Source organism: Solanum pennellii, chromosome 12, assembly GCF_001406875.1.
Source record: "Solanum pennellii chromosome 12, SPENNV200".
Classification (NCBI taxonomy): Eukaryota; Viridiplantae; Streptophyta; class Magnoliopsida; order Solanales; family Solanaceae; genus Solanum; species Solanum pennellii.
This window is the reverse complement of record NC_028648.1, coordinates 78,249,256-78,269,006: the sequence shown is the minus strand read 5'-3', so window position 1 is coordinate 78,269,006 and position 19,751 is coordinate 78,249,256. Positions and strand designations below refer to the sequence as shown.

Below are 19,751 nucleotides of genomic sequence, written 5' to 3'. Positions count from 1 at the left end.
TTAAACCCCCCCCCCCCCCTCTTCCGGTCCCCCACATACAAGAAAAACAAATCAAGGAAAAGGAAAAAAATACAATTAATTGTAAGGTAAGAAATTTTATTTTATAGTGACTGACGCAAATTACGTGAGACTTCTTTCTATTTCATAAAGTATATGAGTTTATTAAAGTTAGCCGTCATTGATGATGATCTCAGCAATGATGTTAACTATGAGTAAAAGTTTTGTTTTCTTTTCATATATTAGGCACTTAGGATTATAATCATTTGATCAAATCAAAGAGCATATTCTTATTTTTGGCTTCTCAAGAATGGAGAAGCCACTCTATATATATCATGCAAAAACATATATGGATCAAAGTAATATTCATGTATTTTGAATTTTTGATCTTGTGCTTTATAAGCTCATGATCTACTCTAGCCATGGAATGGAAATGCCAAATGATCACCGAATTCATGTGTAGCACAGAGGCAAATTCAGAATTTAGAATCAGGTTTAGATTTTAAATATTTTTATACGTTCATGTGATTCATAGTATACAAAATAGTTGAATTCGTTTGAACCTGCTCTAAATCTGCCTCTCAATGTGTTTGATTACTCAATATGAATCCATCAAGACAAATGAAGTGTAAATCATGGAGACTCAAGTGAAGATTGAAAGTGCTTTTTTTAAGTTTCAAACTGTAACTAGAAGAGTGCTCACTTCTCAGATATCTGTCATTGCCAAATTAGGAATCAAATGGTTCACTAAAATTGGCATTTCTCTTCCAAATAAATAATTAAATAAATAATACCCATAGAATGATGGTTGTTTACTTCTTCATATGGTTATTCAAATGATAATAATTATTGTAAAGTCTTTTATCTTATCGAAAAAATTAAAATTAAGACAAAAAGTGATTTTCTAAGATAATAATTATTAATTGTGTGACAATCTGAGAAATCAACCCGTTACTTACGTCATTTAAGTCTTCTTTATCATCTCAACAAGGAGATCAACTTTCCATGGAGTTAATAGAACAATGATTCTTCTTATATTCCTTCAATTTGTAAAGAAGATTAACTCCTATAAGCTGACAATGTAATTTACTTTTTTACAATTCGATATAACATCTAGAGGCTCCATAAAAAGATTTGTAATGTGAACATACAATCTGCTATAACATGTAAAGATGAATTGATAATATATATCTATTTCAGTTTTTTGTATTTATCATTATTATTTTGGAACTTCATCATTATTATTTTGGAACTTCAAATAAATCTCTTTGTGAATATATATTATTATAAAGTTGATGTAGAGCCTGTTTGGTTCAGCTTAAAAGCTGGTGAAACTAACTTAAAAGCTGGTTTTTGACTTATTTAGCTGTTTGGCAATACTCAAAATAACTTATTTTAAGTTAAAAAAAACTTATTTTAAGCCAAAAGTTAAAAGCTGGGGTAGTGGTGCTTTTTTTTTTTAGCTTATAAGTTGTTTTAAGTTGACCACATTTTTATCTTTTTGCCCTTAATATTTTTATACAATCTCCAAATTACCCATATAACCCTAACATCTCTTTCTTCCATTTTTCCCTTTTCACGTTCGACATAGCAACTTCAGCACTTTTATCCAAACGCATAACTGCTTATTTTAAAAATAAGTTTCAGCACTTTCAAAAGTACTTTTTTAAAGCTGCTTTTATTGAGCCCATCCAAACGGACCCGTATACTAGTATATATATATATATATATATATATTAACACAAATGTAAGTTAATCCATATTATAATATAGTTGGCATTGTCCATGTCGCACAAGATAAAATGATGAATGTTTGAATTTCTGTTACTTTATGATTTAAACTTGAACTAAAATTGAGTTGTAAATTAATTAAGGCTTATGTCATTAATGACCACTTAAAGTTATATGTATATTTCACTTGAACACTTTAATTAAGACGTGTATCTATTGAACACTTTTCTTAAATTATCTGCATATTTCATTTGGACACCTTAATTAAGAGGTGTATCTATTGAACACTTTTCTTGTTCAAAACATATATTGGCGTCTTAAGAACCATAATATTTTGAGGAGAATACCAATTATATTCCGCGAAAAACATGAAAAGATTTGAAATTCATCATTGAAGAGATTCAAAGTTCAATAACATATTTAGTGAAATTTCACCAGTGAGTACTTGGGTGGCTAGAGCGTACACATATCTTATTTTACATCATAGAGGTAAATAGACTGTGTTTGGAGAACCTCAACTCGAGTAAAACAGCTTCAAAGCTCAACTTTTAAAATTTGACTTGCCGCAAATATAAATTATTCGAGTTAATAATGTATCAAAAGACTCGAAACATCAAGAGAAACTCATCTTTAAAATTTGGAATTGTTTAAAGAAGATTAGAGTTGGTCGGTTTCAAAAAATAATAATTCAACTCATTGAGAAAGATGAACTACTGCAATGTATAAATGTTGTATAATAATAATATATATATACATAGTTATACACCATATTTTATGCAATACAAATATATTACATGTATATACGGCCATTTTAACCAAATTATTTTTTACCTACCTAATTACATAAGATGCCCTTCTCCTTATTGGGTTTTAAAATATATTAGAAGTCACTCTCAATATCTCAACATCTCCCAAAGGGTCAAATGAATGATTAACGACTTAACTTCCAATTATTTAAGCTAATAATTGTAACATCAATATTGAGACTATATATAATGGCATGTCAAATGAATATAATATTTGGGTTAGGTTCTTAATAATCATATAAAAGAAGAGTGGGAAATTACTAATATCACCTTAATCAATAATCGACATGTCTAAGATGAGCGGGTTGAGTTAAAATTAAAGATATTAAAATATGTTGAAATATAAGTTGGGTTGAGTTCTAACCCGTCCAAATTTGCTTTGGGCTCAAATGAACTTCAAAGCAGATCGGGTCTTGACCTGTCCAATTTGACTCGCTTAATCTTAATAATTTTAATATATTGTTATTTAAATTTTATGACCACAATCTGAATTTCAACTTAATAAATTTTTAAAAAAGAAGTCACTAATGAATAGATAAATTCTAAAAAATATAAAATAGATAGTAACCATATATCCGATATAGTAACATACCTTACATCAATAAAAAATAAAGAATCTTAAAACAGATTGAAATTAGAGGTTAAATTGCGTTCATTTGGGGATTCTCTTAAAATTGATTAAGATTTGTTGAATTGAGATTGAATCCAACTCAAATTATCTTGAGTCCAACTCTTAAAATTATGAGCGAGTTACCTACAGCTGGACTCATTTTTTACCCTCTAGGTTGGACCCCAATCCTTAATTCTATTTGTCTCAATTTATGTAGTATCGCTCAAATTTGAGTGTTTAATTTTTTTCATTTTAATCATGAATTCGACTATTGAGATTTTTTTTTAAATTATAATTTTAATCATGGATACCATTCTAATGAATGGGCAATATACTTCTTTATTTGTCCAATAAACTAAAAAAATAGTTGTACGTTGCATCAAAATTCTTGGTATTAGCAATGAGTGAGTTTTTAATATATACATCAGCTTGATTAAAGATTCAATTGTGCCTCAAATTTTTTTTTACATCTTTTTTTGGCATAAATATATTGTGGATGATATCTTTGTACATAAATATTTTGTTAAAAAATATATTCAATAGATGTTATTTTTAATATATCAAATTATCACACAATATTTAAAAAATAATCTTTGCATAATTAATACAAATATAACTAATACAAATATTATTAATATACCTTATTCAATGTGATACATATGTTACCATCTAATTAGGGAGGCACCATGTCACAAAGAGCGATGGATGACACTATTATCATTGATACGACCTTATGACAAATCATATTGGCACAAAGAGTGATAAGTGACGCTAATATTATTAATACGATCCGATGAGAAATATATTGAGCACAAAGAATGATGAATGACGCTAATATCGTTGATAAGACAATATGAGAATCATATTTGAACACAAAGAGTGATGAGTGACATTGATCTTATAAAATGATCCTATGAGAAAATATATTGGGCACAAAGAGTAGTGAGTGACACTAATATTATTGATACGATTTTATCAGAATCATACTCCAAAAGCTAGCTATTAAGGTAAGATAATCCAATGCTATATATAAATGTGAGACTCAAGCATCATAATTTCTAACAATATAATAATATCATATTAACCTTAAAGAAGTAAACTATAAATAATAAAAGATTCAACTACCCCCTTACATGCATATATTCATCTCTTTTTTTTAAGTTGGTGGAATTCATATGATATTAAGAAGAACAATTATTGATGTAATTCTTGCAAATATGTATGGTATTGGAATTATGAAGTTCATGCATGAAAAGCTTTGAGGAAACACAAAACAAAGCATTGATAAAATTAGAGGAGCTAGTAGATTGCATAAAGATGGTGGGAAACAGGGGCGGAGCCGGATAAGGTTAAACCCCTCGATAGAAATTAAATTACACTTTTTTTGAATGATTATAATTATTTTTTTATGGATATTATATAATAGAAGGTGAAATGTCAATCCCTTTTGGCCTCTTCTTTTGTTTCTTCTTCATGTATTGAAACTTTTTAATAAAAATTGGGATAATGCACAAGTACCCCCTTAACCTATGCCTAAAATCTCAGAGACACACTTATACTTTACAAAGGTTCTATTATCCCCTGAACTTATTTTATTAATAATATTCTACCCCTTTTCGACTTACGTGGCACTATCTTGTGGGCCCAATACTTGTTGACTTTTTCTTCAAACTAGTGCCACGTAGGCCTAAAAGGGGTAGAAAATTACTTATAAAATAAGTTCAGGGGTAATAGGATCTTAGTATAGTATAAGTGTGTCTCTGGGATTTCGGACATAGGTTGAGGGGGTACTTGTGCATTTTCCCATAAAAATTCTGACTCAGTTACTGATAATAACTGTTAAAGAAATTTCTCGGAGATATAATTGGAGAAAGATGATCAAATAGAAAAAGTATATCTTGATTTTTTTAAAAAAAGAAAGTGTTTAGTGAATCTGAACAATGGAGGTTTAATTGGCTTTTCACTATTACTACATAACTAGTGAACTTATCCGCGCTTTGCGCGATAAAAAATTACTCGTTAAATTTGCTAAATAATTAATTTTTTTGAATAGTTGATTACTAAATATATTTCTAAAGATTCTTTATAGTCTTTTATCTAAATATATCAAATTTTAAGTCTTAATTAAGTTTATTATTAGTACTTAAATTTTATATCTTTTGTAATTTGAAATCGCTTAAGATTTTCGAAATTATAAAAAAAAATCCTAAATTTATTCTCTTTATTTTAATAAGAAAAGTAAATTTAATGTAATAAGTTGAACTCTTTATGAAATTTAAATTTAATTTAATAATATAATAAGCTTAATGTAAATATAGTTTTTTTCTAATATCTATTCTTTTCCTTCAAAAGTATTATACTTTCCTTTAGTAATGAATTTTTTTTTCATCTTTCACTTATTTTAGATTATGAAATGTTTGTAAATCATTTTCTATCTTGACTAATTTTACTACAATTATCATATACTGCCTATTATTTATATAAAAATGAATAGATTGAAAGATAAATAGTCTCAATTACGCAAATAATATAAAGTATTCAAATAAATTAAACCCAAATTATATATATGTATTAACTAAAATACAACTTTAAACTTACCTATATTTTAGTTACAATTTCTAAATTATTCTAAAAGGTAAACATAAATAAAAATTGTGAAATTGCCTAATCCTCAAAATTGATTTCATTATTCAAAATAAAATATATACAATGTTGAAACCATTAAAAGAACCTTAAAAGATAATAAACAAAACGATTCAAGTCTTCAAAGTTAAAATTAATATACCTGAAATTTCAATAATATTATTTAGTGTAGGTATAAATTATAATTAGATAAATTAATCAAAGAATCCTTGTTGGAGTACCAAAGAAAATTAAAATAAATTAAAATTAAACAAATAAACAAAATAATCTTTGTAGGAATACCAAAGAAAATTATCCTAGCCTCTAATTATTCAATTTGTACACACTCTCAATGTTCACTACACCATTTGAAGATTAATGGACATAAACATTAATGTAGGGTTCCTTTTCCTTGTGAGTTTATGAAAGTTAAACTTAAATATTGTCATATGTTCATCTTGTCTTCCATTATAAATAATAAAGATTATTTTTAAAAAAATGTGCAAAATAATAAGTACACTAAAATCATCAATAATGAGGAAAAAAGCAATAAAAAAAAAAGAACAAAAAAAATATTGTAAATAAAAGACATCAAACAAACTGAAATAAAAAGAGTAACATGATTGAAATATTGTACTCATCAAAATTGAATTTCCAAAATTGTCATATACTCGTCTACTCGTCCACACTGTTAAGTATTAACAATAGAAGTTAGTCACAAAGAATCTATATATATATATATAAAATTAGACATAATCAAAGTGATGTACCTTGGTAACTCAAATTAGATATTGTTCTCATTGAATTTGAATTCCCAAAATTGTCAAATGCTCATCTTATCTTCCACATTGTAAAAGTTAGTAACAAATAAACTATATATTATAAAATTAGAAATAACCAAATTGATGTACTTTATTTAGTATAAATATGATGAAGAAAGGAAAAATAAAATAAAAAATTCTTGCATTGGTGAAGATGACATGGTTTTAGTATTTATAGTAATCCATAAATTCTTAACTATTGAATAAATAAATTAAAAGAGTAATGGAGTAATCAATACCTACAATTGTAACTTATATTGGTCATTAGTGTCTTAATTATAATTTAGTAATACTTTCAAGAAGGAATAGGGAAAGGTTTAAATATTTAAAGGGATAAATTGTAACTTATATATACCTAAAATAATAAAGGTATTAATGGAGGAATTTAAAGAGAAATAATCAATAGAGGATATTTATTTAATTTAACTAACATATCAAGATAAAAAAAAGAGAAAAAAAATCTTTAAAAAAAGATAAAATATATAAATTCTAATGCTGGCCTATGAGGGCTGCCACATCAGCACTTTCATATCCAGATTTATATATATATATAGATTCCTATTAAGTTTGAAAATTTCTTATAGTATATATTATTTATAAACTTGAAGATGAAGCCAAGGCAACTTTTAGAATTTGTCCTGTCGACATGAATGTGGAATCAATATATTTGCCACTATGGAATTTGAGATCTTAACAAATTTTTATTACATTAGCATTCAAAATTCGAAAATAGCCTTTCTACCTCTACAAAATTATGATAAGGTTTGCGTACACTCTATCTTCTTTAGATTTAGATAGACTCACTTATAGTGGAAATTCACTGATTATATTGTTTATTGTATTAGTATTCGAAATAGCATTTCTAATTCTTCATTACAAATATCTTCTTCTTTTTAATCAACATATAGAAAATTAGAAAATTTGGATATTACAAAACGTCTTGTCCCATTTTGAAAAGATCATGAAAGAAATAAAATTTGATGTCATGGAGTTGCTACTATATGCTAGAACCATTTTCCCTTTTTAAATACTTAATTTGAATTTGAGAAAATAATTTTATACGTGGGAGATTTGACGATGATGCTATTAGAGCGGGATGGTACCTTATGTGATAAGAATGTGTCACAAAGACTTAAAGGTATATCTTCTTAAGTGGTTGTCGTATCAAGTATGTTGTATGGGATATAGTGTTGACTGGTTAAGAATTTGTGCATCCAAAAATATGAACGTTGTATAGTAGCGGATTGAGGATATTGTTTTGAATGTGTATGCATACTAAAAGAAATAGGATTAACTAAGAGCAAATATATTCAGGACAAGGTGGAGCAGCCTCCATGATGGATAAGATGAGACTCAGATGATTCAATCATGTAAAGAGGTGCACAGATGTTCCCGTAAAGAGGTGTGAGAGATTGGTTTTGGTGGGTATAAAGAGAGGAGAGGTATACAGAAGAAGTATTAGAGAGAGATGATAAAACATGACATGACAAATTTATAGCTTAATGATGTAAAACAAACATAAATAATTAATATGATAATCGAAGAAAAGAAAACAACATATAACAATAGAATCGAAGAAAAGATAGTAGTAGAGTAACAATAACATAGTGATAAGGGTAATTATCTACTACGTACATACTAGCCTTCTATCAGAATTCTCGATCTTTATATCCTCATGTCTAGGGTCATGTGCTCTTCTCTATTATTTTCAACTTGACTTATTCACTATTATATTACATATTTCATACTTAATTTTGTTACGTTTTACTTGATTCGAGTCTCTATCGAAAATAACCTATTATCTTTATAAGGTAGAAGTAAAATTATGCGTACATACCATCCTCTTCGCGCCTCACTTATGAAACTACATCGGATATATATTATTGTTGTAATTTTTCTATATTGAACAAGAATAATATTAACTTCAAATTCAAAATGAAAATAGGAATCCATGTTTGGCCTCAGAACACAGAGGCGTATATAAGGCGGTCACTGGGTTCACGTGAATTCATGGTCCCCTCCTAAGATCATATATAGTAATGTTATATTTTCAAAAATTATTGAAATATAGAGGTGTGAACCCACTCTCGTAGTATCATAAAATGCGATTATAACTGGGTGCAACTCTCTTCGCGAGGTTAGAAGTATGAATTTTACATTTATCGTGTTTTATTTTTCTTTTTAAAATTAGATAACACTTCTCTATGTCAGAATTAATTTTAGACCTATAATTTTAAAATTTTAATAATTTTCAATAGTAAAAACCTAAATGTCGAACCGACCAAATTTATATTATAAAAATCAACCTTTTTATAATAATACGTTTATTATCTCAAAATTCTAAATACGCCGCCTCTGTTTAACCTTCTCCTCTTAATTACTAGTACTACATATAAATCCTGTCAAGTTATATATATCCTCGAAAATATACTTTTCTTTTAACTTGTAGATGAAGCCAACTTTTAGAATTTATCCTTTCAACATCATGTGGAGTCAAAACATTGGTCACTTTAGAATTAGGATTTTTCACTTTTAATTACATATATTCTTTCTAATTATGATGAGCCATGTCTAATCAAACTTTTTAGCTTCCCCTTGAAGGTGAATAATGGATTAAATGATGTGCATCTTTTGACTTGTGCGTGGTCCATTTAAGTTACTATTCATGATATATATATTCCAACTTCCTATATATTCTTATATGAAATTATAACAACTTTAAGAACCAAAAATGCTTATTCTTAATTACACAAAAATGTAAAAATTAAGTTCACTGTATATACTGATCAGTGTAAGAGAATCCACTTTAATGTAATCAACATAGTTTCATAAGTAAATTCTGATGCATAATCTTATTAGTATAAGTTCGAATAATCTTATGTATTATGAGAAATTGACTCGAATTTTACAAATAATTGGAGTCACAATCTCCACTTTACAATAGTCTCCCTTAAATATCATATTTCCTATCCACATTATATAACTAGATGTTGACATAGATTTTTACTATGTAGATATTTACTTGTGTTTACTCAAGTCTCTTTGAGAAATAAAATACAATGTGAAGCATCTCACAACTCTCTTATCTTAAAAGAATCACAATAAAGTTGATGAGGCAAATTCCCTAGTTAGATTCTTTGAACTTTTTAAAGAGAAAATGACAAAATTGGTCCCTTATATTTGCAAGTGATTTAAAATAGTCCTCTTAAGTATGCACTAAATACTTTTGAGCATTTATCTTTGTCAACATTAACATTTTTAGTCTCTATTAAATATTTATCGAACATCGTCTGTTATATTTGATGTGAATAATAATAAAAATGAAGCAAATTAGTGAGAACTCATGTCTAGAGGCAATTTTTTTTCTTGCATTTTATGCTATTTTGACGTAGTTTTAGAGTCTGATATAACTTAATGATTATTTTCTTTTAGTATTTAGTGTAGATTTTTGTGTTGCATATTTAAGGACTTGACAGAACTGTAATTTCTTGGTGTTTATGATTTATCTTTTCCCACTATTTTCGTCAAATCTAACGAACATAAATTATTAAATATTTGACGAGACCAAAATTATTAACTTGTGGTAACCTTAAAGGACCCAAAGTGATTTATCCATTCTTAAAAGACTATATTGAATCTACCCTCAAACATAAGGGACTTTTTTGGTCATTATACTCTCTTTCTTTTGAGTCCCCTTTTCTCAATGCCTATATATAGAGTCTCTAATCAATTTATCTCTATACAATAGAAAACAACTTATTTCTTGAATTTCTACAATATATATACATATGGCACCTCAACTAGAATTTGTGAAAACTTTAAGTAGAGATCTTGGACTTTCCTTTTTGGAAGGTAGAAAAAGAAGATCATCATCTTCTTCTTCTAGTCCACAAAGGGTTGCATCATCATCTCAAGAAGAACCAATACAAACTTGTGTTTATAGATATTATCCACATTCTAATATTGTTCAAGTGAATCCTGTTTCTTCTACTGAGGAAAGAGTTTTTAGTAGCAATAATTATCAAGTGCAATTTCCTGAGAGGAAATCAATTGCCTTAGCTTATTAGTTTTGCTTAAATATGTAAGTATACGTTACGTACGACGATAACAATATATTCAGTATGTACTAGTTTGATGCTTATTAGGGTTTTAAGTTGACTGAGCTTTTTAGTCAGGTTTATCATCATCAATCGTACGTGTACTTTTTTATGTAGTTTCTACGTTCTTGTAATCTTGTCTCATGAATTATGTAATATTAACAAGGAGGAGAAAAGAAAAAAAAAACTTTGGTTGTTGTGATTTTTGCTCAACATGCATGACCACTTATTTATTGCACTATTTGCTTAAGGAACTATGAGCCTGTTTGGATAAACTTAATAAAAATAGCTTTAAAAAATTACTTTTGAAAGTGTTGAAACTTATTTTTAAAGTAAGCAGTTATGTGTTTGGATAAAAGTGCTGAAGTTAAAAAAAAAGTTGTGATGTGTTTGACAAATAAGTGCTGATAAACAGCTTTTTAAATCAAAATGTCTGAAATATCCTTAAAAGTTGTTAACATAATAAAAGTTAATTAATTTATATTTTACAGCCATAAATAATTATATTTTGCTATTATTCTCATATTTATTTCTCATCACAAATTATTTATAAGAGGAATATAAACTAATTATAGATTTTAAAGATATATAATTTGAATAGATCAAAGAACGATTTAAGATTTTATTTTAGTTTCTTCCATAGGTAATAATAATTGTCTATCATACACATATTTCTTTATTATCACAAATTATTTATAAGAGGAATATAAATTTTTATTTAAGTTATATGTGCAACTTATTTTACATTTTAATAATATATAATTTGAATAGATCACTTGAAAGATTTAAGATTTATTTTATTTTCATTCATTAGTAATAGTAATTGTCTATCATCCACACGTGAAAAGGGAAATATGGAAGAAAGAGATGTTAGGATTATGTGGGTAATTTGGAGATTGTATAAAAATATTAAGGACAAAAAGGTAAAAATGTGGTCAACTTAAAACAACTTATAAGCTAAAAAAAAAAAGCACCCCTACCCCAGCTTTTAACTTTTGGCTTAAAATAAGTTTTTTAAACTTAAAATAAGTTATTTTGAGTATTGACAAACAACTAAATAAGTCAAAAATCAGCTTTTAAGTCAGTTTGACCAGCTTTTAAGCTGAGCCAAATAGGCTCTATGTGTGTCCATGATTATATGATAATTATATTTAAGTTGGTCAATTTTTTTTATAAAAATGTTCTCAAAATTTTCAAAAATAGGTATATATATGAACATAAATTTGCAAAGTTTGCATCTAAGCAATATCACTTTGGTGAAAGGTTTTAGTAATTTCTATATCAAGATAAATGAGGTTTTGATCAAACTAAGTCATTATATAAAGTAATTCACCAAAATAATATGTTTTTCTAAAATTTTTACAAAACTAGTATAAACGTATTCCACAGTAACGTTTTAGGTTATATTTTATTTTTTAAAAGCTGACGGCGTCAGATTGATGTATGTTACTCACAGTAACGTTTTACTCCTAAATATATATCTGTGTGTGTGTGTGTTAAATCGTACATAAGTTATACCATATTTGGTAGTTGGTTAGGATGTAAGTTAATCATGTATATAATTAATATGATGTTTGATTTACAATTTAAAAACATAAGTAACGATGAAATCTATGTACAATATCATTTTATGTAGAATAGAAATTGAAATAAACAATACACGTAACTAAGCTTCATAAAATATTACATAAATTCACTAATAACTAATCCTTACATAACTCTTACCAGCTAGTTATGCATGCATTAGTTCGTTATGAGAAAATCTATGTATTATTTCACTAATATATTACTTATTCCGCCTTTTATTCCATATAAAATAATATAAGAATTCCATAATAATTTATACATATATTAGTTATACAAATTTCTAAATTGTCAACCAAATATCGTATAAACCATACAAAAATTAACACATAAATCACTCTTATTGGCCAATGACATAATTGCCCCTCAATGCAAGCCTTAACAAAAGCACATGGATAGCGATCCGTGTCATCTCTCTAAGACCTAATCATTACCGTCCCTTAAAATCTAACGGTCCAGATTATCCCGCGCTAAAACTTCATACAAAAATTTCAAATTTTCGTGCCCAAAACAAAATTTTCAAATTACTCTATATATACACTTCTCTTCATTCACTTTAACAACACATATTCTCTGTATTTTCACTTTCTAGCAAGTTAGCACCAATGGCGAGAACAAAGCAAACAGCGAGAAAATCCACCGGAGGAAAGGCACCGAGGAAGCAATTAGCCACCAAAGCTGCAAGGAAATCAGCACCAGCTACCGGAGGAGTGAAGAAGCCTCACCGTTTCCGTCCAGGAACTGTTGCTCTTCGTGAGATCCGTAAGTACCAAAAGAGTACAGAGTTATTGATTAGAAAGCTACCTTTTCAGAGACTGGTTAGAGAAATTGCACAGGACTTCAAGACGGATTTGAGATTTCAGAGTAGTGCTGTAGCTGCTCTTCAGGAAGCGGCTGAGGCGTATTTGGTGGGTCTCTTTGAAGATACTAATTTGTGTGCAATTCATGCTAAAAGAGTTACGATTATGCCTAAGGATATGCAATTAGCTAGACGTATTAGAGGTGAAAGGGCGTAAAATGTAGTAGCCAGAGTTGGTTCAGTGGGGTTTTTGCTTTAAATGTATGGAAAAAATTTGGAAAATGAAAATCAAAGCTCTCTTGTTTTCACGAATAATTGAAATTTAGTCACATAATGTATCAGCATATGTCAACATTGGTGCATATAATCAAATTATAATACGGACTTACCTTTTAAAAACGACGTCGTTGTACCCAAATATTCTTACAAAACAATCGATTCTTACATTTGTTTTCTTTCGGGAAATGGATACATGATATTAGAAAGCGAATAAAATCACACAAACAATCAAATTCATCTCAAATAGTGCCTACCTGAACCTCATTCAATAGACTAATATTGCAATAAAACTTGTTCCATAATTTAAACAGAAGTTATTCAAAAGCATTAATCATTTAGGCTTCTTTAATCACACAAATCATCATCTTTCCTCCCAAATTCACCTAATTAAGAAACCATTATTATTCCTTTTAACTAGTCTTCATTCTAAACAAACAGATTGTACGTTCCATGAATCACAGAATCACATCGCCAGAATATCAAATCGAAACAAAAATGAACATAGAGTTGAAGAATTGGAACCTCACTTCTCTTTGCAATTTTGGCTATAAACAGAGAGCTCTAGAAATCGGATTGACAACGTGGACAGAGACCAGCCTTCGGAGTGACCAATGACTTCAAATGGTGCTCATTGTTCTGTCTTTTGAATCTGATTATTCAATGCAATGCCAAATCAAGATCTAGGGTTTTCCTTTTTTTCCTTACGTAATTCAATAAAGTAATCAATTTCATAATTTAGTTTACGACAACAAGAGCATGCAAGGTTGTACATTATAGAGGTAGTGCGACTACATGGAGTGTCAATCTCTATAATATATGATAGAGGAGCTCAATTCACTGCAAATTGTTTCAAAAGAGTTTGGGAACATAAGTGAATATAAGTACAGCCCTTTCACCCTAAAACGGATGGCCAGGCAGAACATACAATTCAAACACTTGAGAATATGCTGCGAGCTTGTATATTAGATTTCAAAGGTAGCTGGATGATCACCTACCACTTATTGAATTTGCTTATAACAATAGCTACCATTCGAGTATTAAAATGACATATTATGAAGCTTTATATGATAGAAAGCGTAGATCACCAATTGACTGATTCGAAACAGGTGAAATTGCCTTATTTGAGCCCGATCTTTGTTCATCGAGCTATGGAAAAAATCAAAGTGATACAACATCAAACAAAAAAGCCCCCTGAAAGCATATGAGTGTGCATCGAAATATTGACAAAGAATCATATTCCATAAGTTTATTGAGATCAGCTCGATCTAAAAGGTGAAATTTATTATATATACATGTTAATTTAAAATTTCGAACATGAAAATCTCAAATCAAAATTAATAGTTATTTAAAAAGAATAATATTTTATCCTCGATAATATTATAATTTAGCTTTTCATATTATATGTTTTAAAGCTACAAAATTAAAAAGTAATTTAGTACATCTGATGTTAATTTAGTTTAGAATTGACTTTCTTTTATGTAAAATAACTCAGAATAAACTTCTTTTTTTTAAAAATATCGAAGAGAGAATACATTATCTTCTGCTAACCATTGGCCACCTTGAGCTCACGCTTATCTCTCCACGTGTCATATCACATATCTCATATCCCTATTTATTTTTCCATGTTATTTATCTATCACGTTAATTAAAAAATTACACATGCTTATTTTATTTATTTGATTGAAGAAATTTTTATACTATTATTTATAAACATTTTAAAAAGATATTTATTTATTCAGTTTAATTTTTTATTTTTTAACAAATGATGTCAAACTCGAATCCGTCTACTAAATAGGAGCCTTGAATTGCGGGCTACTGGTGTCAACATGGGATTGCGTGCCACCCAATTTTTTCCCCAATTTATAATTTGATGTGTAACTGTTATTGAAGAGTTTTGAAGAAAGAAGAAAGCAGAGCGATGGATCACGCAGCAGATGCTCATCGGACTGATTTGATGACTATTACTAGGTTCGTGTTGAATGAACAGAGTAAATACCCTGAATCTCGAGGCGATTTCACTATTTTGCTCAGTCATATTGTTCTTGGCTGCAAATTTGTTTGTACTGCTGTTAACAAGGTCAGTTTTAATTGTTAACAATCTCTAATTGTTATTTGTTATTTGGGTTTTGGATGGATAGGATAGTTATTAAAATAGATAATCTTGTGTATGATGATTCCGTTGGTACATAGTTGAATAGTCGAAGTGTACACAAACTGGATGAACAGAATAATTATTAAAAAAATGATCTAGCGTATGATGCATGTGTTGGTGGGAGATAACATGAAGTTGAAGTATGTGTAAGCTGATCGGAGCTACTAGGATAGGATAGACGTAAAAGAGAGAATCTTGTTATGATGACTGAGCTGGTGGGAGATTACATGTCGAAGTGTGCGCAAGCTAACTGGACAGAATAGTTGTAAAAAGATAATCTTGTGTGTATGATGTCTGTACTGGTGGGAGATAATAGGTAATAAGTGGAAAAGTTATAGTGCGTGCAAGCGGCTGGACAGAATAGTTATTAAAAAAAAAATCTTGTGTATGATGGGTTGACGATTTGCTTTAGAAAAGGATTTGCGTAGGCTATGCATGAAAATGTATAATCTTGCTATTGAGAGATCTCATTTTTATTGGTAATCCAAGTATGGCTACGGTTTACAGTTTCAGGTTTTCTCATCATTGTCTGTTAGTTTTGGGGTCAAGCTAAAATGAAAAACTCTTAATTAGTGTGAAAATGAAGCTTGAATTTGCACCCAATGGTGTGGCCAATGAAGTAGATTAAGAATCTAAGGTCTTAAATTCAATTCCCAAATGGAGGCAAAATATTAGGTGATTTCTTCTCATTTGTCCAAGTTTTTATCGATAAAGTTACCCGGTATTTGTGCTTGTGGGAGGTATTAGGCATGCAAGCTGACTGGGATACCACGGTTATCAATTTGGTTTTTTATAATAAAGCTTGAATTCTACAAGTTCATCACAAGAATTTGAGATTTTCTTTGATAAAGTTGTTTTCCTTTTAGTGCTTAGTTGAATGAAGGAATGTCATTTCTTCATTCTTTCTTCTCTATTCAAATTTACAGCAGTTCCTGGTTTATTGGCTTTAGAGTTGCTCTCTGAAGTCTGAACTATCCTTCGTTATTATGTTAATGGTCAGAGGCATAGGAAGCCTTACTGCAGTGACTCTTTAAGCATGCACTTTAAACTAGTTTTACGTTGTTTTGTTTTATCCTTCCTTCCAGTATTGATGTATGTACCTGTATATACATCTTTTCAGGCAGGTTTGGCCAAACTCCTCGGGCTTGCTGGTGAGACTAATGTGCAGGCAAGTTGTTAGAATGGCTTGCAGTCGTAGTTTTAAAGCATTTAACTCTTTTTTGTTTCTTATCGGAATGTTATAATTTCTAATTGAAGGGTGAAGACCAAAAGAAACTGGATGTACTCTCAAATGAAGTTTTCATCAAAGCTTTGGTCAGCAGTGGCCGAACAGTAAGACCTACTCATCTTTAATGTACTGTGCTAAAATACCTAGTGGTCGCGATCTTAAAGATTTCTAGTTATACAGTGCATTCTCGTGTCTGAAGAAGACGAAGAAGCTACTTTCGTAGAGCCATCTAAGCGTGGAAAGTACGTACTGTAGCTCTTCATAGTTTTCCCAACTTTTATGAACTAAGTTGTTTTCATTGATATGACTGCATTTCACACAATATTTAAAACAGGTACTGTGTGGTTTTTGATCCTCTGGATGGATCTTCCAACATTGATTGTGGTGTTTCTATTGGAACGGTATCATTCCACTTTGAGCTATTAATTTTTCATTCACAGGCTTTTAACTATAATACCTTTTACCTATTACGTGATGGCACAATGACAATGCATCTATTTTATCCAGATCTTTGGGATTTACATGATGAAAGATGTTCATGAACCAACACTAGATGATGTCTTGCAACCTGGGAAGAATATGTTAGCTGCTGGATACTGCATGTATGGAAGTTCTTGTACGGTACGTATATTGCCTTTTATTGGCAAGACCTTAGATTGTTGTTGGATTCCATAAACATAGATCCAAAAACTATACGAATTATTATATGCCTCTTATTAGAAACTGTTTCCAAGTGTGAATCACAAGTACCACTGACAATATCGTTTTTGGGCTCGGTTGTTTGCAGCTTGTCTTGAGCACTGGAAAAGGTGTTAATGGTTTTACACTTGACCCCTCTTTAGGCGAGTTCATCTTAACTCATCCAGATATCAAGGTAATTATTCCTCAGCTTTATTTACTTCTATTCGAAGTGCACACTATCACCCTCTTTGTCTAGCTTTTGTAAACATTGTCTTCTGCGTATCAACATTTCAATTTATGGTTTTCTATTTGTTTGTTTTATGCTATTTAGATTGATGCATCTTTTTGTTAGCAAGATCATTACATTGCTTCCCACATGCAGATTCCGAAGAAAGGGAAGATTTATTCAGTGAATGAAGGAAATGCCAAGAACTGGGATGGTCCAACATCCAAGTATGTTTAATGAGTTCAATAATATACATTTTCCAGTTTCTATGATGTCTTCACTCTTCTTCAAATTTCAGATATGTGGAGAGCTGCAAGTTCCCTACGGATGGTTCTTCACCCAAATCTTTAAGATATATCGGAAGGTATACTTGAGCTGCGTAGTGTGAGATTTTAAGTGCTCAAATTGCTTAGTTTCTTATGTGTGATGTACGTAGAAATAGAGATGAAAGACTTCTTGCGAATCATCTATTGCTAACGTGAATAGCATGATAAGAATCATTTAGTGACCTTCTCACAGCTCTTATAACAATCATTTTGTTAGATGTATGTTAAAGATGTTGCCTGATGTAAAGAACACCTCATTTTACGTGATTATGGACTGTAACGTGCAGCATGGTAGCTGATGTTCATCGTACATTACTCTACGGAGGTATCTTTTTGTACCCAGCTGATAAGAAAAGCCCCAATGGAAAGCTACGGTAAGTTATGAACATCTTCCGAGTCATGAAGAAACTTCTCAACGATAATTTTCTGAAATGTTACTAATGAAAAATCGTACGAAACAGGGTTCTCTATGAAGTATTTCCTATGTCATTTCTGATGGAACAAGCAGGAGGTCAAGCATTTACTGGAAAGGAGCGGGTAAGATATCTGAATATGCAGTTACACTAATGAAATAGTAACTTCGAGTTTGTTTGGTTCAACTTCTAGTCGTTGCCAAAGAATTTCTCATAGCGAAAACATGAAACCAACAACTACGTTTTTAGTCCAAAACAAGTTGGGGTTGACTATATGAACTCTGATCGACCATTTTATGCAGGCACTGGACTTAGTTCCTACGAAGATACACGAAAGGGCGCCAATATTCCTCGGTAGTTACGATGATGTGGAGGAGATCAAAAGGCTTTATGCTGCTGAAGAGAAAAACTAATGGATGTACATTTACATTCATCATCTTATTTTACAATTCTTGTTGATGCTTATTGCTAATTTGTTGAAATATAGCAAATTGCTGGTTGTTATAAGTCACAAAATCATAAAATTATGACTACAACTGTATGTTCCACATTAGCTTGTTGGCTACTGTGATAATAATACCTGCATATAAATGAGCAATCTTCAAAAAAAATTGTATTCTGTGTCCATGTATTTATTTAGTTATTTCCAAAATGATGATTATCTGTGTTTTTAATTAATTAAACTATAGATATATTTTTTAACTTGTGAAAATGCAAAATTACTATAATTATTAACGATTTCACCATTTATTAAGCTTATATATATTATGTTTACTGTTTTTGACAATAATATAGCTTTGAAAATAGCTCGAATATAATATGTTTCCTACATTAATTGATTTAAAATATCTATTTGTGCTAATTGAAGGTTAAATATATTTAATTAAATATTTAAAAAATTAAAATGAACTTATCAATAATGCAACAATAAAAATAAGAGAAAAATATTAAAGATATCCCCCTAGTCTTGGTTAGAGCGGTTCAAAATCAAATCGAAATTGATAATCTGAACTAAAAAGAAGTTATTATTTAGCGGTTTCAATAATAATTTTGATTTTATTTTTTATTAGTGGGTTATCCATTCTTAACGGTATGAGGTTTTTTCTTAACGGGTTAATTGATAACCTGATAGTAAATTAAATAAATATATTTATACTATTTTGTATATAAAATCTTTGACTTAGAGTTTAGTTTCCTACTTTTAGTTTTTGTTGTCTCAAACACTTAGTTATTCTACTATGTAAAAGTGTTATGTTTTTTCGCAAGATGTAACTTGTGAATTCATGTGCATGGTTTATTTGGTTTGTCACTTTGTTTCTAAGTGATTTTCAATTTTTTTATGTCAAATCTTAACGGTTAAACCGATAATGAATTGATAA

At 29.5% G+C, this 19,751-nt stretch overlaps 2 protein-coding genes across 2 annotated transcripts; both read left to right on the top strand.

The window, feature by feature from the left end:
- Positions 1-12,831: 12,831 nt before the first annotated feature.
- Positions 12,832-13,403, top strand: LOC107005446 (histone H3.2-like). Its single transcript, XM_015204045.2, has one exon. The coding sequence runs from the start codon at positions 12,874-12,876 to the stop codon at positions 13,282-13,284; it is 411 nt and encodes a 136-aa protein (XP_015059531.1). The 5' UTR covers positions 12,832-12,873; the 3' UTR covers positions 13,285-13,403.
- A 1,623-nt stretch (positions 13,404-15,026) lies between these two features.
- Positions 15,027-18,991, top strand: LOC107007544 (fructose-1,6-bisphosphatase, cytosolic-like). The gene is made up of 12 exons (XM_015206208.2): positions 15,027-15,423; positions 16,619-16,666; positions 16,756-16,830; positions 16,907-16,968; positions 17,061-17,127; positions 17,234-17,347; positions 17,514-17,600; positions 17,790-17,860; positions 17,932-17,997; positions 18,247-18,333; positions 18,421-18,496; positions 18,675-18,991. Exons 1-12 carry the CDS (start codon positions 15,265-15,267, stop codon positions 18,783-18,785), a joined length of 1,023 nt encoding a protein of 340 aa, XP_015061694.1. The 5' UTR covers positions 15,027-15,264; the 3' UTR covers positions 18,786-18,991.
- Positions 18,992-19,751: the final 760 nt, after the last annotated feature.